Raw genomic sequence first — 24,394 nt, forward strand, 5'->3', positions numbered from 1 at the left:
CCGAGGATGAGCTCCTCTTATTGGTCAGGTTCTTCTGACGTCACGAGAGTCCGATTCCAGGATTGGCGGGTGGAGCTGGCGCCCGCCTCGGCACGCTGTGTCTTGTGGGTGGGAGCGCGCCGTCTGGGTTTTGGCGTTTCGCGCAATGCAGCGGCGCGGAGGCCGGAGCGGACGCCGAGTAAGTGTGAGGGAGGTCGGGGGCGGCGGCTGCGGAATCTGGAGGCGGTGCCTCGGGTGTGCGGTGTGAGCCTGGCCCTTCTCGCCCGAAGTTTTGATTGCGAGGGGCAGGGGCGGGCCCAGCTCGGGCAGCGGTAGCCTGGGTTCCCTCTCTCGGCTGGAGCGGCGCTTTGGGGTCTGTGCGGCTCCCCGGGGCCCTCGACGGCAGCCTTCAGCGAGCGCCTGCTGTGTCCGTTCCCAGGGAGGAAAGGCCGGCCTCCCAGCCTCCACTCGGGTCCCGACCGAGGAGGCCGGCTTGTGTCTGCCGGCCTTTTGCTAGGGCCTGCTCTGTGCTCCGGTGAGGGCCGGCGGTGAAGGGAATGCCCGACTCCTGCCGGTCCAACTGGGATTTTTTGTGCAAAGCATGGAGGGTACCTTGTGAACCGAACATGGCCCCTGACCTCTCAGGGGCTTGAGGCTGGTGAGGAGAACAGATGCTAAAGTGTCTCACTGAGAAATGTGAAATAGTGCGACCTAGGAGAGAGGCACCCGATGTTCCGAGTGCCTGAAAGAAGCCGGGGAGCTTCTCCGAGGAAGAGGTGCCTGAAGGGAGGGTTCTCCTGAGGCGGGTGAAGAGAGGCGGGCAGACTCTTCCCCGGAGAGAACAGCGTGTCCAGGGCCCGGTGACTAGGGGAGGAGAATGAATAAAAAGCGGAGAGGCCAGCGTGGCCAGGAGGGAGGGGATGCGGGGCGGGTGCAGGGGAGCGTGGCACGGGATGAAGCTGGAGGCGGGTCGAGGGCAGGCCTGGCAGGACTTGGTAGCTTTTGCTGGAAGACCGATGAGATTTTTGTTGTTGGTGGTGGTTTATTTTTGATGGGGAGCGGGGCGTGCGGTGGGGGAGAGGCTCCATAGTGTGCACAGATGGAGGACGGATGGACACACGGTTGGGAATGAGGACTGAGGTGTTGGTGGAAACGCAGAGTTGGACGGATCCGAAAGGCGTATAGAGGAGGTGAAATCAGTAGGACTCGATGATGGACTGGATTCAGGGAGGGGAAAAAGAGGACTTCAGTGTAACTCCGAGTTTTCTGGCTTATGGCAACTGGGTAGGTTTGTGTGTGTTTTTTTGGCGAGGGGTAGGGAGAAATCATCCCTGACACCCAGGAGGCAGTTTGAAATACGGGTTTGGAACGCAGAAAAGAGATTTTTGTTGGAAATATAAATCTGAGAGTAATTGGTATTTGGCGGTGATTGAGCCATTCATGTGGGTAAGATCACCTAAGTCGGACCTTTAGTCGTCGCGCTCACACTGCCAGGCACTAGAAATTCGAAGGGTATGCGAACGTGGAAGAATACTCAGAAGAATTTCATAATTTAAAAAGGGAAGAAAAAATGTTTGTAAACAGGGTTTGAATCTCATCAGTATCATTCATAGGTCTGTGATTTTGAGCAAGTTACTTAGCCTCTCTGTGTCTTAGTCTCTTCATCTTCTTGAATGTGTGAGCAGAGCCTTACTATGTGCTGGGCAGATCAGAAGATGGGAGACTCAAATGCCAACTAGTGGTCCAACCTCCCTCCTTCCCATCCAATTTCTAGAATAACTGTCTTAGAAGGACGCTACTTCTTTTTTGAGTTCTAGTTATGAATCTCTTGAGAAAACAGGTCCAACACAGGAAAAAGAAAAAATAGTAAAAAGCAAAGTAAAACACAAAAAGTGAACTCAAAATATGAAAGCTGAAAGAAATTATGGATGCCGAAACCGGTTTGGCTCAGTGGATAGAGCGTCGGCCTGCGGACTGAAAGGTCCCAGGTTCGATTCCGGTCAAGGGCATGTACCTGGGTTGCGGGCATATCCCCAGTAGGAGATGTGCAGGAGGCAGCTGATCGATGTTTCTCTCTCATCGATGTTTCTAGCTCTCTATCTCTCTCCCTTCCTCTCTGTGAAAAATCAATAAAATATATTTAAAAAAAAAAAAAAGAAATTATGGAGAGCATTTAGCCCATTACTCCTATTTAACTGAAAACAAACCAACAGAGATTAAGTGACTTGATACAGGCTGGTCAGTTAGCCTTGCGGGGACTCAAGGCCAGTACTTACTCTTCTGCCTGCAGGCCCTTCACTGTTCTTTCAGTCAGTAATCCGGAAGGTCCCTTCCAACTCCTCTAATAATAATTGCTAATATTTGAGTACTTCCTATTTGCCATGTGTTAACCCAAAAGCTTTACTTGTCTAAACCAATTTAATTCCCTTTTTGACGACCCTAGGAGATAGGCAACCTTTCTGTGCATGGGATGGCACCCAACCGATTGAGCGACACGGGCCGGGGCTGTGAATTCCTTTTGAGGCAGCGTAGAATAGTGGTTGAGAATGCAGGCTCTGTAGTCGTTCTGCCTCTGCTCATAGCTCAGTATTTTTACTTAACTTCGTAAACATAGGTTAAAGATGAGTCATTCTTCTTTGCAGATTTCTTCCTCACCTAACATAGGCTTTGACCTCACTCTGGGCCGCCATTCCCCTGCTATACCACCTACTCACACATTATTCTCCCTTTGCTTTCGGAAGGGAGTGCCCAGTAATCGGCTCCCTATTGCTTCCCTACATACTATTGTTGTTTAAAATATTCAAGTGAAATGAAGTACCTAAGGAAGATTTTCTGTTTCCCCAAACTATTGCAAAGTAACTCCAAATGGTGTATCTCAATCCTTGTCAATTTACTTGCTCTTTTTTTTTAAAGCAGAACTCCCCCCTCCCCCCCCCCAAAAATTGAAATCTTACATAGAAGCTTAATAGATAAGCTGGATCAAAGCAAAATACACTGCTAAAATAGTTCCTCCTGCCCTGGCCAGTTTTGCTCAGTGGATAGAGCATCAGCCTGCAGACTGAAGGGTCCCAGGTTTGATTCCAGCCAAGGGCGCGTGCCTGGGTTGTGGGCTTGATCCCCAGTGGGGGGTGTGCAGGAGGCAGCCCATCAATGATTCTCTCTCATCATTGATGTTTCTCTCTCTCCCTCTCCCTTCCTCTCTGAAATCGATAAAAATATATTTTAAAAAAATAGTTCCTCCTCCTGTAACTTCCACTTCTCCTTGCTTCCATGACCCACCCAAGGCTGGGAGGGCAAGTGGGAATCAGCAGTAATTTTTGAGGAGGGGCTTCTAGCTTTCCAAATGCTCTGAGTGGGACTTCCCTCAATTCTGGTTTCTTTGGGGTTCTGCTCTGTACATCTTTAATATAGAGGCTATCTTCCAGTTGGTTGGCCTAGAGTCCTACTTCTTTGGCTTTCTTGACACCTATGATCCCTAGATATTTCAGAATCGATTTTTTAAAAATAAACTTGACCCAGCTGGTATTGCTCAGTGGTTGAGCATTGACCCATGAACCAAGAGGTGGCTAATTCGATTCCCAGTCAGGGCACATGTCCAGGTTGCAGGCTCGATCCCTAGTAGGGGGCATCCAGGAGATAGCCAACCAGTGATGTTCCTATCTCTCTGTCCTTCTCCGTTCCTCTCTAAAATAAACTTGAAATACCTAAGGAGCTTCTGAATAAAACATCATAGAACCCTACATCTCTACAGAGCATAATATGAAAAAAATTTTAAATACCATTTTAAAAAATGGCAACCTTCTACTCTCCTGAATTGTAAACTTATATTTTTACATTTCAGACTTTCCCTCAAAAATGCTGTTAGTTTTCTAAAAGAATTGCATAGGATTTCTCAGGCTATTGTTCTACAGAAGGAACAAACTGGAGAGCTTTAAACTTGGCTGTTCATATTGTTGTCACAGCAAAAATCAGCAAAGAAACAACTTCAGATTGTTTCCACTTACTTCTCTTGCTCTTTCCACAACCTTTCTGTAGGGAGGAACAGGTGAGACTAAAATATTTGAGCTTAATTTAGATGTCCTACCTGCTGATGCCTCTATGGATTCTTTACCTCACTAATGCTATAGGAGTTGGAGGGATAATTAAGGTTTTTTGATAGAGCCATTGACCTCAGGTTAATTTCTGTTCTAGGATGTGTTGTGAGGGATACTGGGCAGAGGGAAGGGAAGGACTAGAGTTGAGACTACATAGCTAGGAAGTGAAAGGAAGGATCCAACTAGGCTATGATACTTGGATTTAACCTGTTTATCAGCCATTTCTTAAGAACTGACAAATCTGCTTGCATTCTCTCTATGTGCTGTTAGTAAAGTAATAACCCTGGCCTGTGTTGCTCAGTGGTTAGTGTGTTGTCCTGGGCACCAAAGGGTAGTGGGTTTGATTCCTGGCCCCAGTCCGGGCGCGTGTAGGAGGTAACTAATCATTATGTTTCTCATGTTGATGTTTCTCTCCCTCTCTCTCTCTCTCTCTCTTCTCCCCTCTCCTCCCCTCCCCTCTCCTCTCTGCTTCCTGTCCTCCTTCCCTCCTCCCTCCCTTTCACTTTCTCCCTAAAGATCAATGGAAAAAATATCCTCAAGTGAGGATTGAAAATAAATAAATAAATAAGATGTGTGTGTATGTATGTAAGAATTGCTAAAATATATTAAAACTAGAGGCCCGGTGCATGAATTAGTGCATGGGTGGGGTCAGTCGACCTGGCCAGTGATGGGGGGCCGGCTGGAGGGGGGGGATACGTGGGAGGTTGGCTGTGGGAGCGCACTGACCACCAGGGGGCAATCTACCTACCTACCTACTAGTGTGTGTGTGTGTGTGTGTGTGTGTATATATATGCTGTTAATAATGATTTCCTGATTCCATTTAAAAAAACACTGTACATATACAAAAGTCTAAAAGGATATAAACCCATTGAATAATAAATGATTTTATTTTCTTCATTATTAATGTATTGTCTGAACTTTAATTAATTAATATTTTTAAAATATATTTTTATTGGTTTCAGAGAGGAAGAAAGAGGGAGAGACAGAAAAACCAATGATGAGAGAGAATAATTGATTGGCTGCCTCCTACACGTCCCCTATTTGGGAATTGAACTGGCAACCTGGGCATGTGCCTTGGCTGGGAATGGCACCCTGACCTCCTGGTTCATAGGTCGAAGCTCAGCCACTGAGCCACACTGGCTGGGCGTATTATGTGAACTTTTAAAATGAACTTGTGTGTTTTCAATTTATCAGGAGAAAAGTAAGCATAGTGGTTAAAAGCGTGGACTCTGGTGTCAGCCAGATTTTGACTCTACCATTTCTTGGCTTTTTGACATAGGCATAGTAATTGGACCTCCAGAATCCTTGGTTTTCTCATCTATATACTTTGATAATAATAGAACCTATATCTTGAGACTTTTGAGGGTTAAATGAGATATTGGATGTCCAGTGTTGAGCATAGTGCCTGGACATAGTAAGTGGTTGATAAATGTTAGCTCTTATTACTATTACTGTTTCCTTTCTTTTAAAGATCCACTTACCCCCCACCCCCCAAAACCTTCCCTTGGCAAAAGAATACCAATGATAGCAATTAAAAAACAAGAAACAAAGCAGCAGACTGATGGCCTTGGGTAAGTATCACAATGAAAAGAAATAAGATCAATGTTCCCAAAACTCCCCACAATTAAAGTAGACAAAAGAGTTTTGGATAAAAGTACATGGTGTTAAATCTGTGTTATTATTCTGTAGAGAACAGCTGTGGATTGTCTGTACTTCTTTAATGCAGATGTCTCTCAAATTGTTGTCTATGTTATTTCTTTGTGACAGTACACTTGAATTAGCTTTAGCAGAAGAGATATGGAGGAGCCATAGAACATTAAGGATGAATTCAGGAAGACCCGAGACCATGGAGAACTTGCCTGCTCTCTACACTATTTTCCAAGGAGAGGTATATTATTTGGGCTTTGAAAACTTACCATTTATGTTAAGCATAGATTGAGGGTGAAAAGCAGCTGGGTTTGGAGCTCCTGTCATTTGAGAATATCTTGAGCATTACAGTTTAAACGGGAAGGGCTAGTGGAGCATCTGGCCATCACCTGTACCCCTTCTAAGCTCCAGACTTCCAGCTGCATACTTGACATCATCTTTTTTTTTTTGACATCATCTTTTGGATATCTCACAGCATCTCTGACTTACGTCTTATTTATTTATTTATTTTAATATGTTTCATTGATTTTTTTTAGAGAGAGAGGTGGGAGAGGGATAGATAGAAACATTGATGAGATGAGAGAGAAACATCGTTGATCGGCTGTCTCATACACGCTCCCTACTGGAGATCAAGCCTGCAACCCGGGCATGTGCCCTGACCCGGAATTAAACCAGTAACCTCTTGTTTCCTGGGTCAGTGCTCAAGCACTGAGCCACACCAGCTGGGCTGATTTATGTTTTGAAAAGTATTTTTAATTTTCTCACAAAATCTATTCTAGTCTTTCCCATATCAGCAGATGGAACCACTGTCTATTCTTCTACCCACACTGGAAATCTGGGCATTATCCTTGATTTTTCCTCTTAATTTGATTTTGATTTTCCCTTCCGCTCCAGTCCATTAGTCCTATAATTTCTTCCTCTCAGATATATCTCTGGTCTTTGTACTTCTTTATCATGTTAACCCATTAGTTCAAGCTCTCCATCTCTTCCCTGGCCCTTACTGGGATCTTTACTTCTATTGTAGCCTCTTTCCAATCTGTTCTTTACATCATAGCCAGAATAGCATTTTAAAAGCAGATTGGACCATACTGCTTTCTCACAGCTTTTCTAGGTTTCTCATTACACTGAATACATTCAAACTTGTTTTTGTGACCCTTATATGACTTCACTTCTATCTAATCTGACAGTGTTGTTTTGTCTACTTATCCCCCAGCCACTCTGTTGCTCTTACAGCTCTGAATATTATAAGCTTGCTTCTTTCTCTGGACTTTTACATATACCGCTGCTTCTAACTCCACTTTCCCCACCAACTTCTCTCTATTTTTTAGGTCTTAGACTTAATGTCATTTCCATAGAGATCTTTTTCCACTATAAGTACACAGACTTATCCTGCATTTATTTGTGTACTTGTTTAATGTCTTTCTTCCTCACATGATACTAAGCTCCATGAGGGCAGAACCCTGTCTGTTTTGTTCAATGTTGTCTATCTTAATCCCAGATTGTATTTGTTTTCAGAGTAGAGGCTTTTGAACAGGACAAAGCCTGGATTCCAGTCCTAGTTCTTTTATTTACTACTGGAGGCCTGGTGCACGAAATTTGTGCACTGGAGGTGGGGGGGGGGGGGGGCAGCGGGGAAGTCCCTCAGCCCGGCCTGCACCCTAGGCTGACAGTTGGACATCCTTAGCGCTGCCACAGAGGCAGGAGAGGCTCCCACCACCACAGCTGCGCTCGCCAGCCGTGAGTCCGGCTTTTGGCTCACTGACCACCAGGCGCACTGACCACCAGGGAGCAGCTCCTGCGTTGAGCATCTGCCCCCTGGTGGTCAGTGTGCATCATAGTGACCGGTTGTGCTGCTGTTTGGTTGATTTGCATATTGGCCTTTTATTATATAGCATAGGATAGGATGTCATCCTTGGAACCATCACTTGATCACTTGAACCTCAGATTTCTTTTTTATTAAATTGAGAGAACAACTTCATGGAATTGCCATGATGGTTAAATAAGCTGTCATCTAAAACACAATGCCTAAGACATGGCAGGAATTCATTATCATTATCTCTCTTCTCTTGAAGCAAAAGTAAAGGCAAAAAATTGTTTTCAGTGACTTATGAGTGCCTGTAGTATTTTAACTATATAATTTTTATGGCATTTATACTTGCTTTGTGGTTGATAAAAGTCCTACCTCCTCATAATGTTAGGCCTTTGAAGACACACTTTGTGACTTTCAGTTGATTATAGATAATTGTGGCTCTTGGTTTTTGTTAAGTTTATCCCAACCTGTAATATAACAGTCAAGATATAAAGGGTGATAAATTTTAAAAAATAGCAAACAACTTTGCTGTTAGAGCCTTTGACCTTTAAGACCCATAGTACCCAGGGTTGGAGAGGGCATTGGGGGGAAAAAGGGACATATGTAATACTTTCAACAATAAATATTTATTAAAAAAATAAAATAAAATAAACCCCATAGTACCCCTAAAGGTCAAGTTACCAGGACTCAGGAAAAGGAAGTGGTAGCATTGGAGATGAAATTGATTTTTCTGGCAAGCCTTGACTTGTCAGGTGTTGCACAGAAGAAAGAGAAGAGTTCTCTGCCCTCCACAGACTGACTCAGATTTTTAGTAAAGTGGCTCCTGATCTTCAGCTTTTTCTTATATGAGCTGGGGCTTGTATTAGTGTAGGTTTTATATTTTACTATCAGGATGGATGGGCTAGAGCAGCGGTCGCCAACATTTTGAACCTCAAAGACTACCCGTGGTCCGCGGACCACCGGTTGGTGACCACGGGGCTAGAGTAATGTTCAGAGAGAACTTTACAGTTCTAGCTTAGAATTTCAGGAGCACATTTTGAAAATTGATGGTTTAGAAGTAACTGGAATTAAGGATAGAGAAATTTCATGATAAATTGGAAATAAGAAACTTTTTCAGAATATTCATCCAACAAATATTTTAATGAGTGCCTAATATTTACAAAGAAGACCTGGTTACATTAAAATTCAAAAACAGCACTTTCACACATTCTGTCATTCACTTTCTCCCAAGAAATTGTTGATCCCATTTTATGGGTAAGGAAACTCTTCTCAGAAGTTAAGTAGTGTTCAGATGGTTAACAAGTGGCAAAGCTGGGATCCTAAAGTTCTCTCTCCGAGTCTGCTTTCTGCTACTCTGCAGTTGGGACTGTACATAAGTGCATGGAGGAACTGAAAGACCCATAAGAGAACTCTTGACTGAATTGAGGTAGAGGAGGAAGGTAAATGGTAAATCTGGTTGTTCCATGGTCATTTGTTTGTACCTCTATTATGGTGTTAAATATAGTCTGTCTTGTGTTGTTTTTACTTGTACATGTATATGTCTCCTTCACTGGATTTTGAATTAGTGGAGAGCAGAGGCCATGGCTGTCTCATGTATCTTGGCAACTACTTCAAATTCATTTTAAAACAGGCTAGGCATTCCTTTTTTAAAGTTGTTTTTATTTTAAAGTACCCTACATGGCCTCCTGCATATAGGTGCTCAGTAAATGTTTGATTTAAATTAATCCCAAGTTTCTTAGGTCCTATTCTTGAAGAAACTGGTGGTGCAGTCCATTTCCCAGAAGTTCTCTTCAGTAGGCTGAGCAGGACTGAGGGGCCCAGTGATCAAATAGCTGAGAAGCCAGTATTCATCCTTTTCTTGTCCATTAAGTATGATAGGGGATACAAGCATAGCAGTGGGAATTGGGGTTTGGCTTAGCCTAGCCATAGTTAAAGAAATACTGAGGGGGGGGGCTCCTTCTAGAGCTTGCATGCACACATCTTACCTCTTCCTCTTCCCTCAAGAACCACACTGCTCTCTCTCCTAAGCTCCAAGGGCTCTTTTTGCCTCTATCTTGTTCCTGAGGCCACACAGCCTAGCTGGCTCACCTTTTCTACCTCTGTGAACTTTCTAAATAAACTTTCCTTGTATTTGAAAAACAAAAATGCTGAGGGAGATTGGTGTTAGTAAGGTGGACTAGAAGTTAAAATACTTCTGTTCTCTACCTGGTCATACTACTTTCTAATTTTGTGAGTTTGCACAAGTAACAATGTCTCTAAGCTTAAATTCCTCATTTACATGATAGAGATAACTAGTTTCAAGGCCAATGCAACCTCTAATCTGAAGATGGTAAATTCATTACCCAAGTCCTGAGTTTAGTTGAGATAATTACTGAATTCCACCCCCACATCCCCCACCCCCCCGTGCTATTTGACTAATTATTCTGGGACACCAGAGCAGACTGTGTGATCATTTACAGTAGGTGCCATTCTGTTAATTTCAACTCTGCATCCTAGGAGACACAGTGATGAAACACCTGGTGCTGGAAATAGGCATGAATGCCTTTTCCTAACTGAACAGTTGAGTGCATCAATTCTGGAGCACATTAACCTTCCCTTTTGGGAGAGGCCAAATTAAGGTCTGTTATAATATTTCTTCAGAAGATCATAATATGACACTTGGAGCTTCAGGACTGAAAAGTGAAATTGTCTTAATTAACAACAGCAAAGTGATTTGGGTTCCAACTTCCAGATGCTACTTTTAAGTTTGTTGGAGTGTTGTGCCCTTTTAATAATGTTACACAATATGACACATCTGAGCTCTCTTTCTAGAACTTGGAGCAAAAGCTCAAGTGCCTTTGGTTGGTTCAGAAAGAAGGGGGTTGCTTTTATTTTAATTAAAATTTAAAGTCACCTTTTTTATCCACATGGTCCTGTTTTATAGATGACCATGTGAACTTAGGTAAGCACTTCATGTCTCTGATCTTCACTCTTCTCATTTGAAAAATGATGGGATTGAACTAGCTAATCTTTAAGATCCTTCCTCTATTTCAGGGGTGGGCAAACTTTTTGACTCGAGGGCCACAATGGGTTCTTAAACTGGACCGGAGGGCTGGAACAAAAGCATGGATGGAGTGTTTGTGTGAAGTAATAGAAATTCAAAGTAAACATCATTACATAAAAGGGTATGGTCTTTTTTTTTTTAGTTTTATTCATTTCAAACGGGCCGGATCCGGCCCGCAGGCCGTAGTTTGCCCACGGCTGCTCTAATTCCACCTTGTTTTGATTTTAAATGCTAGTACCTGCCTGATTGTACTGTTTTCTTGGGGGGACTGTCTGGTTCCTACCCCAACATAGGATGTTCATTGTAAAACAGGAGTTTCAGACTTTTGGTTCTTAACCCATTCTTTTAGTTAAAAAAAAATGTTTTTATTGATTTTAGAGAGAGAGAAAGGGAGAGAGAGAGGGAGAAACATTGATTGACTGCCTCCTGCACAACCCCTACTGGGAATCGAATCCACAACCTAGGCGTGCATCCTGACTGGAGATTGAACCAGTGACCTCTCGGTGCATGCGACAATGCTCAACCAAGTGAGCCACATTGGCCAGGGCTTAACTCATTCTTAATGCTCTATCTTAGAGAATTGGTTCAAGTGCTTTGTCCCAATATCCCCATTAACAAAAGAGGGGAATGGAAATTTTTTTTAAGACTTTTTAAAAATATATATTTTATTGATTTTTTTACAGAGAGGAAGGGAGAGAGATAGAGAGTCAGAAACATCAATGAGAGAGAAACATCGATCACCTGCCTCCTGCACACACCCCAACTGGGAATGTGGCCACAACCAAGGTACATACCCTTCACCAGAATTGAACCTGGGACCTTTCAGTCCGCAGGCCGACGCTCTATCCACTCAGCCAAACCGGTTAGGGCGGGAATGGAAATTTTAATCTATTTTTATCCTAACATTGAAGTGGGTAGTAATGCTATTTGGTAAAGTTGGAGGCACTGGACCAGGAGTCAAAGGACCTAGGATCTGTGCCTATCTTGTATCTAAATTAGTTGTATGCCTTTCTCTGCTTCAGTGTCTTGGACTGTAAATTCTTAAAAAGTTAAAGTTTATTGAATGTACTAGTATATTGGCCACCAGATACCAGTGCTCGATGCTTTATGTACATCTGTTACCTGCAGCAACAAAGTGAGTACAAGGGGAACTTAGACCCTGAAAGGCAAGTTGTGCTCAGATCCCATGGGTAAGAAGTGGGAGAGCTGGGATTAGAGGCCACATCTTTCACTCCAAAGCCTGTGCTCTTTCTACACCTCTGCTATTTCACCTTATCTGTAACATAGGAACCTACCATTTACGCTTCCTAAGATTGTTGCCTGGAGCAGATAAGATGTCAACTGTCACATTGCTTTTGGCTGCTAGGATTTTATAGTTAAAGAGAACCCAGGGGCAGTTTTAGTGTAGTTAAGACTCCCTGGGTTCAGATCCCAGTACTGTTATTTACTAGATTTGAACACTGGTCAGGTAACTTAGTCTCTCCACATGTCAGTTTTGTCATCTATCAGATGAGCATTATAACCGTACCAACAACATCTGGTGTCATGAGGACTCAGTAAAGCACTTTAGATAGTGTTTTACATGTAGTGAGTATTCCTATATAAAAAGGTAATATGCAAATTGACCCTAACAGCAGAATGACCAGTTGCTATGACGCACACTGATCACCAGGGGGCAGACGCTCAACGCAGGACCTGCCCCCTGGTGGTCAGTGCCCTCCCACAGGGGGAGCTCTGCTTAGCCACAAGCTAGACTGATGGCTGTGAGTGCAGGGGTGGTGGTGGGAGCCTCTCCCACCTCCTCAGTAGCACTAAGGATGTCTGACTGTGGCTTAGGCCCACAGGAGCGGGCCTAAGCCACAGTTGGACATCCCTTGAGGGCTCCCAGGCAGCCAGGGGGATGTCTGACTGCCAGCTTAGGCCCGATCCCCTGGGGAGCAGGCCTAAGCTGGCAGGTGGACATACCCAAGGGGTTCCAGACTGCGAGAGGGTGCAGGCCAGGCTGAGGGACCCCCTGAGTGCACCGGGCCTCTAGTTAATTATATATTAGTGAATAGCAGTACAGCAGATGTTGTCTTATTCTATCCCCTTATAGTTGTGAAGCTGAAACAGTGAACAACTAATTAAAGTCACTGAAAAGAGTAAAGTTTATATGTATAAGATTGTATTGGATATTTTATAAAAATAATAATGAATTTAAGATAAATATAGTATGTAGTTACAACTTTAATCCCAATCCACATGTGAGAAGGGTGGGCTAGAAGAAAGAGGGGAGGAGAGAGGTAGTCTGGAATAATGAATTACCTGGCAAGGGATCTGGGTTGTTCATTACTATTACATACTATACAGTACATAGACTGATCAAACCTCTAACCCCTCCATCCATCTTAGGTCAACTCTGTATAAGAATTGAGGACAACTCTTTTTCTCTCTGATTATATCTTTTCTGTTTCAAAAATTGGCTTTTTCTCTAATTATCTTGATAAAACTCAAGACTCTGGTTTGAAGTGAACTAACCATACAACTATAGGCTGTTTGGTCTGGTTTGATTTGAAGTAGGAAAAAGGAGTGTCCTACATGATCTGTCCCATATTGTTAGAGTTCTCTGAATTGGGATTGGAGCTGTCAGTTCCAGCTAGTAGAAAGTGTAACTTTATTACCTGATTTTCTGCTGTTTGTTCCTTTTGTTCACATACTTTGGAGATTTTAATTGGTGTGGGATTCGGGCATTCCTGGGTACTGTCATAGCATCTGACAATAGTCCAATCTCACCAATGTTTTTAATGAGTTCACACATACTTGTCAGTCTAAATTTTTTACAGAATAAAAATGTTTGACAGAACATTACTGTTAGGCAGTTTTGCAGCAGGCAGACAGGCAGTCAATATCAAGTAGAAATTCAGGGAGACTAGGTTAAATGCTCCAGAAGAGAGACTCATTTGTGAGACATTGATTTTCTTTTTTGTCTTTATAGGTTGCTATGGTGACAGACTATGGAGCCTTTATCAAAATCCCAGGCTGTCGGAAGCAAGGTGGGAGCCTATAACTTGAAATTTAGCCTTCCCACCGCATTGCCTTTGCTGTCACCCCCACCACATCCTAATTATAGGCTCTACATTTTTAGGTAGTTTTGTTTTTGTGTAGAGATATGAATACAGACAAGTGATGACAGTTAATTTTTAGCTTATCATAACTCAGAAGAATGGTGCTCTCTGACTTGGAGGGAGGGTTGGCGTATAGCTACTTTGGTTCACTTCTGGAACCAGCTCTTCCCCAAATTTAACCTGTGACCCCAGGCAAGTCACTTGACCTCTTTGGTCTTGGGATTTGGGAGAGGGCAAGATACTTACTCCCTAAGGCTAACATCGTGAGTTTTCCATTTATGCACACGGAAAGGAAATAGTATTATAACCAATACAAATATATATGTTAAATGCTTTAAATTTTTTTTACATATTCATAGGTTCAAATGTTTGTGGAACATTTTTGGAGAATCTGTTTTACGTGTATAATCTTATTTGTTTCTCAAAACACTTGTAAGCAGAAAAAGCAAGTTTTATAGACTGGTAACCTGCTCAGAGTGATTTAGCTAGGTAATAGCACAGGCAGTACCAGAACCCAAGTCTCCTGATTTCTAGCCTCATGGGCTTTCTACTGCATCACACTGCTAGTGGATCCAAAGACTCAACTTGTTAATTTCTTGTGCTAAAATAAATTAAAGATTGTAATGGAAAAATGCCACCATAAGATATTATTAGAAGAAAATGTAGAATAATACTGCATAAACGTAAAAAGCTGTATTGCAAAAATTATCATAAGCGAAGTTGAGACAAAGAATTCGTCATATGACAAAGGACTCATAAAAGAACGGTGAAGTAGGAAAAGGAGCCAAGGCTATGAAAAGAATTCACAGGGGAAAAAATAGCAGTTGATTAATAAATAGCTTAAAAGATGCTCATTTTCATCCAATATTGATTTAAAAAATAACGTAAACAGTGGTACGTCCATACAATGGAATACTGCTCAGCAATGAAAATGAAGTATTAATATGCGCAACAATCTGGATCAATCTCCAGAGAATTCGTGTGATTGAAAAAGTTATTCCCAAAAGATTATACACTTTGCTATTCCATTTATATAACATTTTTATTTTTAAATAATTTTTTATTGATTTCATAGAGGAAGGGAAAGGGAGAGAGAGATAGAAACATTAATGATGAGAGAATATCATTGATCGGCTGCCTCCTGCATGCCCCCTGGGATCGAGCCCGCAACCCGGGCATCTGCCCTTGATTGGAATCGACCCCGGGACCCTTCAATCCGCAGGTCGACGCTCTATCCACTGAGCAAAACAGCTAGGGCTATAACATTCTTTTTAAAAACAGTTCTGTTGAGCATGGCAGGTGTTGCTCAGTGGTTGAGTGTCAACCTATGAACCAGGAGGTCATATTTCGATTCCTGGTCAGGGCACATGCCCAGTTTGCTGGCTTGATCCCCAGTAAGGGCTATGCAGGAGGCAGCTGATCAATGATTCTCTCTCATCATTGATGTTTCTATCTCTCCCTTTCCCTTCCTCTCTGAAATCAATAAAAGTATATTTAAAAAACAGTTTTATTGAAATAGGACTCACATACCATACATTTTACCCAAAGTGTACAATTCAGTGGGTTTTAGTATGTTCACAGAGTTTTGCAACAATCTCCACAGTCTAATTCGAGAACATTTTTGTTACCCCCCAAAAGAAATTCTTTACCTATTAACAGTCACTCTAAACTTCCTCCTTAGCCTTAGGCAACCAGTAGTCTACTGTCTGTGTTTATGTGATTGCACATGTGATCTTTTGTGATTGTCTTCTTTAACTTAGCCTGTTTTCAGGGTTTATCCATTTTGTAGCATGCATTAGTACTTCATTTCTTTCTTTTGCCATTCCAAAATGTGGTATGGAATCAACAACCAGTTCTCTGATTCTCTGATACCAATGAGGTATCCTACAATTCAATTCTGACACTAACTACCTGAAGATGGCATCGGCCTCCACAGGTTTAAGGGCTTAGTCCACAAGACTCAATCAGACACTAGTTGCAAGTATCGAGTCCCCAACATTACCCACACATCTGACTAACTTGGCTATAAATTTAAAGGTTCCCATACTACCATTCCAAGTTTTAGTAACTTGCTAGAACAACTCAAAGAACTCAAGAAAATGCTATGGCTACTATCAGTTTATTATAAAGGACACCAATGAATAGCTAAATGAGGATGCATAAAGGGTAAGGTCTATAAAAGGGTCCCATGTGCAAGAACCTCTGTTTCTGTGGAGGTAAGGTGCATCATCCTTTCAGCACGTGAATGTATTCGCCAACTCGGAAGCTCTCCAGACTTTATTGTTTAGGGATTTTTATGGAGGCTCCACCATGGAGGCACAAGTGATTAGATCATTGACTGGGTGATTTGGTTCAATCTCCAGCCCCTCTTTTCTCCCTGGAAGTCAGAATGAGGCTGAACATTCTAACCTTCTAATCACATGATTAGTTCCTCTTGAGATTACCAGCCTCCATTTTCAAGTTTTTTAGGGGCCCACCAATAGTCACTTCATAGCATAAACTTGGATAAGGTTAAGAGGTGCTTGTTACAAATAAGGCATTCCAATCACTCAGGAAATTCTAAGAATTGGACAAAGATCAAATGTGGATATTCTGGTTGTGATAGTGTACTGTAGTTTTGCAAAATGTTTATCATTAGCCCTAGCCGGTTTAGCTTAGTGGATAGAGCGTCAGCCTGCAGACTAAAAGGTCCTGGGTTGCGGGCTCGATCCCCAGTAGGGGACGTGTAGGAAGCAGCTGGTCAACAATTCTCTCTCATCTTTGATGTTTCTCTCCCTTTTCCTTCCTCTCTGAAATCATTAAAAATATGTTTTTTAAAAATGTTTATCGCCCTAGCCGGTTTGGCTCAGTGGATAGAGCGTTGGCCTGTGGACTAAAAGTTCCCCGGTTTGATTCTGGTCAAGGGCACATGCCCAGGTTGTGGGTTCAATCCCCAGTGGGGGGCATGCAGGAGGCAGCCGATCAATGATTCTCTCTCATCTTTGATGTTTCTATCTCTCTCTCCCTTTCCCTTTCTCTCTGAAATCAATAAAAATATATTTTAAAAAAATGTTTATCATTAGAGGAAACTGGGTAAAGGGAACATAGGATCGCTCTAGTATTTCTTTCAACAACAGGTGAATCTAAAATTATCCTAAAATATTTTTAAAAAGTGATTTAAAACATTCAAGCTTTTTGAGATTAATGAATATATATATATTTTTAAATATATTTTATTGATTTTTTACAGAGAGGAAGGGAGAGAGAGAGTTAGAAACACCGATGAGAGAGAAACATCGATCAGCTGCCTCCTGCACATCTACTGGGGATGTGCCCGCAACCAAGGTACATGCCCTTGACTGGAATCAAACCTGGGACCCTTCAGTCCGCAGGCTGATGCTCCATCCACTGAGCCAAACCGGTTTTGGCGATTAATGGATATTTTTAAATATTATTATGTTATTAATACCCAGTATTGGAAATGGCTATTTCCAGTAATAGTTTTACATTTTTAATGTGCTTAACCTTTAATTTAGCAATTCTGCAGGGAATTTAGTTTGTGATATAGCATTAGATAAATTATATACATCTATGAGTGGACAATGCAGATGAATGTTAACTGTACTATTCTTAGATACTTGGATGCTGGTGCCTTGCTCATTTTACCAGAAAAGATAAAATGGAAAGTTTTCACACAATTCTACCACACTGCTACCTGGCTGATGGCAGTTGTAAGACACCATTGATTATAAGAAACATTCTGATTTCAGAAATGTTAATAGTGTGTGTGTTTTTGGGAAGTGCTTCTTAGAATCGATGAAACAGGGTGAATCTCAGTGTACTGAAATGGAAAGATATCCAAGATAATAAAATGAAAGAGCATATTGCAGAAGAGTTTGTATGGCACGGCTCCCTTCCTCCCCCCTTTAAAGCATATGTGCATATGCTTGTGTATTTTAAAAATTATTGCATACAGGGGTGGATAAAAGTAGGCTTACAGTTTTAATACAAATAAATAATACAATATTTAATAAATAATATAAAAATTCTCATACACTGTAAACCTACTTTTGCCAGCCCCTATATGTTTAGTAGTGTCTAGAAGAATATCCAACAAATTGTTAATAATAATTACCTCTGAGCAGTTCAGTTTGCTAAAGAAAAGAAGAGATGTACATGGAAGAGGGATTTACACCTTTTGCAGTTTTTGAAACAAAATTATTTTAATACAGTTCAACAGCTGGTCTTTGGATATTAAAGCCATGCTCTACCCTTGGAGACTACTAGGCTGCAAATTGCATTTTGGCATTATAAACGGCTTACCAGTAGTTTCCAAGCTAACAGTAAGCAATCTGTAATAAAGTTTTTCATTTTATGTTGACTGGGATTTAATGAAATGGAAACTCATCCCCATGCCTATAGAGCATGCGCCTCTTTTGGTCTGAAGACAGATTTTCTTACTTTGTGTACTTGCCATAGCTGCCAGTATCTGAAAGTCCCATCCCTACTGGAGTATTTATGTGACACTTTGGGGACTATGTGAGTATTAAAGGCCTGCCGCCTTCCAGCAGTCAGTCTTCAACTCACTTGTGTGCATGCCCTGTCAGATGATGGCTCTTATTGTGGTTGCCAGTTTTTATTGTGAATCTCAGTTTGACTGCTGTGCTGAGTGAGACCAGCCTGGGAGGGAGAGTTCAGGGAGTCACATAATTCGGTGGAAACTGTGAGTTCTAATCCTGGGCTTTTCTGTAGGTGTATTGGATAACTTGAGCAGTTGACTTTCCCACAGTGTGCGTATTTTAGATTCTCCTCTCTTAAAGGGGAAGATTATTAAATCCCACCCTGAAAGGACTGAGCATAAAGTAACGTCTCCAGATTTTAACATTTTTGGTTCAGGAAGGTAGACTGTAATTTGAATTATTTTTCTCAGACTTCCATTCTCAGAATTCTTTACTACTGCGTTGAAGGTCCTTTCCCAGTATTCAGCTCTAAATTAGATTTTCTTTTCCCCTCTCCTGATATTTTCCAATAGAACTTTCTGCGATAATGGAAATGTTCTGTTTCTGTTCTGATGTGTATTCTGACGCAACCAATCAATGCTCCAGACACCAACTGGGTATCTTAACAATACAATTAAATTCTGACACTCTCTACCTAGAGTTAGTGTCAGATCCCACAAGTTAAAGGGGGTCATTCCCACAAATGCCAGTTGCAAGTTCTAAGCCACCTGTACTTCTGACTGGTTATGAATCAGAGGGTCCCGTGACACTCTCCACAAGTTTAATAATTTGCTACAACAGCTCACAGAATTCAGGAAAACAGTTTTCTTATGTTTTCTGGTTTATAATAAAGTATACAATCAGGAGCAGCTCAATGGAAGAGATGCATAGGGCAGGTTATGGAAGAGGAGCACACTGAGCTACCATGTCCTTTCTGGCACACCATCCTCCCAGCCATCTGACATGTTCTCTAACCTGAAGCTCTCTGACTTTCATTGCTCAAGAATTTTTGTAGAGTGCAGTCTCCAACCTCTCCCCCTTCTTTCCAGAGGACTATCGGCTGAAAGTTCCAACTCTGTAATCACTTGGTCATTCTGGTGCCTAGCCCCATCCCCATCCAGAGACTGTCTAGGAGCCCCACCCAGAAACATCCATTAGTATAAACTCTGGTGTGATCTGAAGGGGTTTATTATGAATAACAAAAGACACGCCTGTCACTCGGGAATTTTCAAGAGTTTAGGAGTTCTATGCAGGGACTAGGGACAAAGACCAAATATATTTGTGTTATATCACATCTGTACATTCAATACAGTAGCCACTGACTTTTAAACTGTTTATTTACATTTAAATTTTTTTTTTTTTAAATGTTTAATTCCACTTCTTTTTTTTTTTTTTTTTAATATATTTTATTGATTTTTTACAGAGAGGAAGGGAGAGAGATAGAGAGCTAGAAACATCGATGAGAGAGAAACATCGATCAGCTGCCTCCTGCACATCTCCCACTGGGGAGGTGCCCGCAACCCAGGTACATGCCCTTGACCGGAATCGAACCTGGGACCCTTCAGTCCGCAGGCCGACGCTCTATCCACTGAGCCAAACCGGTTTCGGCTTACATTTAAATTTAAAACAGTTATATGGCTAGTGATTACCAGACCAAAAATAATCTTTGAGATCAGGTGGGAGAAGGACAAATGGTCAATGCCATTGTTAGGGTTTTGGGCTGGTGACAGGGGCAGTGAAAGGATTCACAACTAAAAGAAGAGAGATACAGAGAGTTTATTTTATTTTCCACAAAGGGAAAGGGCTGGTGTATTGTTAATTAATTCAAAGGCAAGAAGTAAACCGTGGCCTGCTTTTTTAATTTATTTTATTTAAATTCTTTATTCTTGAAAGTATTACATATGTCTCCTTTTTCCCCAATTGACCTCTCCCCTTACCCAAGGATATTTTTTCATTGATTTTAAGAGAGAGTGGAAGAGAGAGGGAAAGACAGAGAGAACTATTGATCTATTGGTTGCCTCCTGCATGCGCCTGACCAGGGTCTGGACTGGGGAGGAGCCTGCAACCAAGGTATGTGCCCTTGACCAGAATCAAACCTCAGACCCTTTGGTCCGCAAGCCAACGCTCTATCCACTGAGCCAAACCGACTAGGGCAGTGGTTCTCAACCTTCTGGCCTTTAAATACAGTTCCTCATGTTGTGACCCAACCATAAAATTATTTTCATTGCTACTTCCTAACTGTAATGTTGCTACTGTTATGAATCGTAATGTAAATATCTGATATGCAGGATGGTCTTAAGCGACCCCTGTGAAAGGGTCGTTCGACTGTCAAAGGGGTCGCGACCCACAGGTTGAGAACCGCTGGACTAGGGCTTGCCCGCTCTTTTAAAAGGTGATGGCTGCTGTTGCTAGAAGGGAGGAGGATTTTTAGGCTGACATTGAGTAGACATCAGAGGGGTTGTCTTTGAAAAGTTTGTTTTAGTCAGGACAGATATCCTAGGGAGGTGTGTTTATTAGTATTTGTACAAGTCTGTAAGACATTCTTAGGGCAGAAGTTACAGAGTTTAAAACAGTGGTTCCCAAACTTATTTGGCCTACCGCCCCCTTTCCAGAAAAAATATTACTCAGCCCCTGGAAATTAATTTTTTTAAAATTTTAATAGCAGTTACTCATCGCTCCCAAACGCACCTGTGGCCATCACCGCCCCCCTGGATCGCTGCAGCGCCCACCGGGGGGCGGTAGCGCCCACTTTGGGAATCACTGGTTTAAAAGGTGGGCAGATTGGGTTTACAAGGAAGGAAGTAGAGCCCTTCTATTAACTAGAAACATTCTGGCCCTTTCTATTAATTAGAAACTTTCCCCAGGATCATTAGAACCCCAGGGATGGGTATACAAGAATGTAGCCTTGAAAGTAGCTTATTTTGTCTTGTAGTTTGAACAAAGGGGCTGTTGGAGTCAGAGGAGCTAACAGTCTTGTGGTTTAATTACCTGGTGTTTCTCATAAATTGTGGAAGGCTATACCAAAGAAAAAGAAAGGCTTTTTTTTTTCCTGTCCTTACAGCCATTATTTATTTGGTTTTTGGTACTCCAATAAATAGACTTTCTGTAAAGAAAAAGAATGTTTCAGTAAAGAAAAAGAATGTTCTCTCAAATACATTAATTAGGTTCAACATTAATTTTCCTTTCCTCTAGGGCAGTGGTTCTTAACCTTCCTAATGCCTCGACCCTGTAATATAGTTCCTCATGTTGTGACCCCCAACCATAAAATTATTTTCGTTGCTACTTCATAACTGTAATTTTGCTACTGTTATGAATCGTAATGTAAATATCTGATAGGTAGGATGTATTTTCATTGTTACAAATTGAACATAATTAAAGCATAGTGATTAATCACAAAAATAATATGTAATTATATATGTGTTTTCCGATGGTCTTAGGCGACCCCTGTGAAAAGGTCGTTCAACCCCCAAATGGGTCTCGACCCACAGGTTGAGAACCACTGCTCTAGGGCATCTGAGTTTCCTCTCCTGACTTTCCCGTTAGGCTGCTCTGCTCATTACATCATTGTAGGGAAAAAAAAACCCAACTCCTTGAAATATATCCAATTTGGAGATTATGTAATGGTCTAAAATGAAAAGTGTAGGGTATATAAAACACTTTGAGGACCCAGAGTTATTCAGAGTTAGGCTATCACCTCTAAAGTCAGCTGAAGTAGGTTTGTGAGGCCCAGTGACCCTGGTCGGAGAAAGCAGGGGCTTCAATAGGAGCTCCAAACAGAGAGGGCCGATACTCTGAGTTATAGGTGTGTGCCCACATCTGTGTGAATGCTCGCGTGTGTGAGAGAGAGATGGAGAGAAAGAGAATAAAGGTTAATAATTTTCCCAAAAACTTTAGGGAGGGCAGTTATTTTAGATATAAATCTTTGATCTATCAGTTTTTTTCTTTTGTTTGATTCCTGGTTTATAGTCATTCAAGATAATTGTTAATTATGTTTATTTTCCTCAGAATAGAAATAGTTTTCTCTATGATTAAAACATTTGAAAACAAAACAAACCCTGTAATTCTGTACCCTATTTTGACCATTGTGGTAGCATTTTTATAACAGTTCTTTGTCATTTTTAAAATCTAGTTTAAGCATTCATAATCACATACAATTTTACATTGTATTTCTTTGTTTACATGGAAAATGCTAGTTATAATGCTTGGCACATAGTAGGCACTTAAATATTCACTAAAAATGAATTGACATTTTTATATAATCTTTGAACATCATTTTAAAAAATATATTTTTATTGATTTCAGAGAGAAAGGGAGAAGGAGAGAGAAAGATAGAAACATCAATGATGAGAGATAATCATTGATCGGCTGTCTCCTGTATGCCCTCTCTATTAGAGATTGAGCCTGCAACCTGGGCATGTGCCCTGATCGACTGGGAATCGAACCATGACCTCCTGGTTCATAGGTTGATGCTCAACCACTGAGCCACGCTGACTGGGCTTGAACATCATTTTTAATGGGCCATCTAGTGGCTATCTATACTATAGGTCATTTTCCATTACCCTACTGTTGGATATTAAGTTATTTCTAATTTTTTTCCGTTTTAAAAATACATTGCATATTTTGATGTAGATTGCTTTCCCAGATGCATATAGCCTTTTCTATGTATAAGATCATTTTCTTAGGATAGAGTCCCAGAAATGATTACGTGCCAATTAATTATTAGTCAGGGGCAGACTAATAATTATGCAAGGAACAGAATACAATTGAGAAACATTTTGTTAATTTTGCTGGGGAGTACAGGATAAATCTGGCTCCACCAGGGCTGTATCAAGTTGCTCAGTTTACACAGGCAGGGCTTTGTCTCTTTGCTTTCCTCTGGCTGACTCTTGCCACCTGGTGGTAAAAATGGGCATTGATAACTTTTTGTAGTTTATAATCCTGACAAAAATCTTAAGAAAGATTATTTGATTTGGATGATTTAACTATTGTCTTGTGTCTGACCCTCAACCAATGAATTGCAATGGCCAAAGATGTGAAGTACCTTTTTTTTTTTTTTTTTTTTTTAGAGAGAGAGAGGAAGGGACAGAGAGAAACATCAATTTGTTGTTCCACTTATTTATGCATTCATTGGTTGATTCTATGTGCCCTGACCCGGGATTGAACCTACAACCTTGGCATATTGGAATGATGCTGTAACCAACTGAGCTACTCAGCTGGGGCATAAAGTGCCTTGATTGACGAAGCCTGGGTTAATGTGCCCACAATTGGGGGTTAGCTTAGCTCCAACCAAATTACATGGACTGACCAGATTACTTTAGAATATAATAAAGATGTTTTCTCAGGAAAGGACCTTGGCAGACAGGAAAAGGATATCTGTTGTAAATGTTTTATTAAGTATCAGTAATTTAATAATTATTGCAGATTTTAATTATTTTAAAATTAATTTTATTAAATGCTTTATCACTCTTGATAGCCATTGCTAAATGATTTCTAAAAATTCATACTAATCCTAGCATTATTTATTATTTTAATATACTCTAATCAACTTTGGGTACTGTTATTATCTAAATATTTTGCTAATTTAATAGATTAAAAATTGTACTTTATATTTCCTTTTTTCACTTAACATCTGTGATAATTATATTTTACTAGAGGCCCAGTGCACGAAATTCATGCACGGAGGGGTTCCTCAGCCCGGCCTGCATCCTCTCCAATCCAGGACCCCTTGGGGGATGTTCGACTGTCTCTTGTGATCTGGGACTGCTGGCTCCTAACTGCTCACCTGCCTGATCACCCCTAACCACCTCTGCCTGCCTGCCTGATCGCCCCTAACTGCTCCCCTATCAGCCTGATCGCCCCTAACTGCTCCCCTGCTGGCCTGATCGCCCCTAACTGCCTCTGCCTTGCCCTGCACCCAGGACCCAGGATTCCCTCCTCTGGCCGGTCACAGGCACCCTGGACCTGGGCTTCCCTCCCTTTGGCCAGCCGCAGGCACCCAGGACCTGGGCCGGCTTCACCCAGGCCGCAGCTGCAGGCACCCGGGACCGTGGGGCAGGTGGCTAGTCCCTCTCCTGGGCCGCAGCTGCAGGCGCTGGTGTCCGGGACTGTGGGGCGGGTGGCTTATCCCCCTCCCGGGCCACAGGCGCAGCCACTGGCACCCAGGACCGCCAGGCAGGCGGCTTTTCCCTCTCCCAGGCCGAAACCTGGCTGGTCCCCATTCCTCTCTCGAAAGCTCATTT

The 24,394-nt window shown here is 41.9% G+C and overlaps 1 protein-coding gene across 4 annotated transcripts in view; it reads left to right on the forward strand.

Annotated features, from left to right (window-relative positions):
- The first annotated feature begins 107 nt into the window (after positions 1-107).
- ZCCHC17 (zinc finger CCHC-type containing 17) overlaps positions 108-24,394 on the forward strand; it is a 52,763-nt gene continuing 28,476 nt past the window's right edge. Inside the window, exons 1-3 of one of the 4 annotated variants that reach the window (XM_070404582.1) lie at positions 108-178; positions 5,841-5,961; positions 13,548-13,605. In XM_070404582.1, coding sequence (XP_070260683.1) covers positions 5,896-5,961; positions 13,548-13,605 — 124 coding nt within the window. In that variant the 5' untranslated portion in view covers positions 108-178; positions 5,841-5,895. Of the gene's footprint in view, positions 179-5,562; positions 5,645-5,840; positions 5,962-13,547; positions 13,606-24,394 lie in introns of those variants that run through there. The other 3 variants (XM_070404580.1, XM_070404584.1, XM_070404583.1) reach the window with 3 other exon arrangements.

The sequence above is a fragment of the Myotis yumanensis genome, unplaced genomic scaffold, assembly GCF_028538775.1.
Source record: "Myotis yumanensis isolate MYYU_CA2020_CCGP unplaced genomic scaffold, mMyoYum1.0.hap1 SCAF_2, whole genome shotgun sequence".
Taxonomy (NCBI): Eukaryota; Metazoa; Chordata; class Mammalia; order Chiroptera; family Vespertilionidae; genus Myotis; species Myotis yumanensis.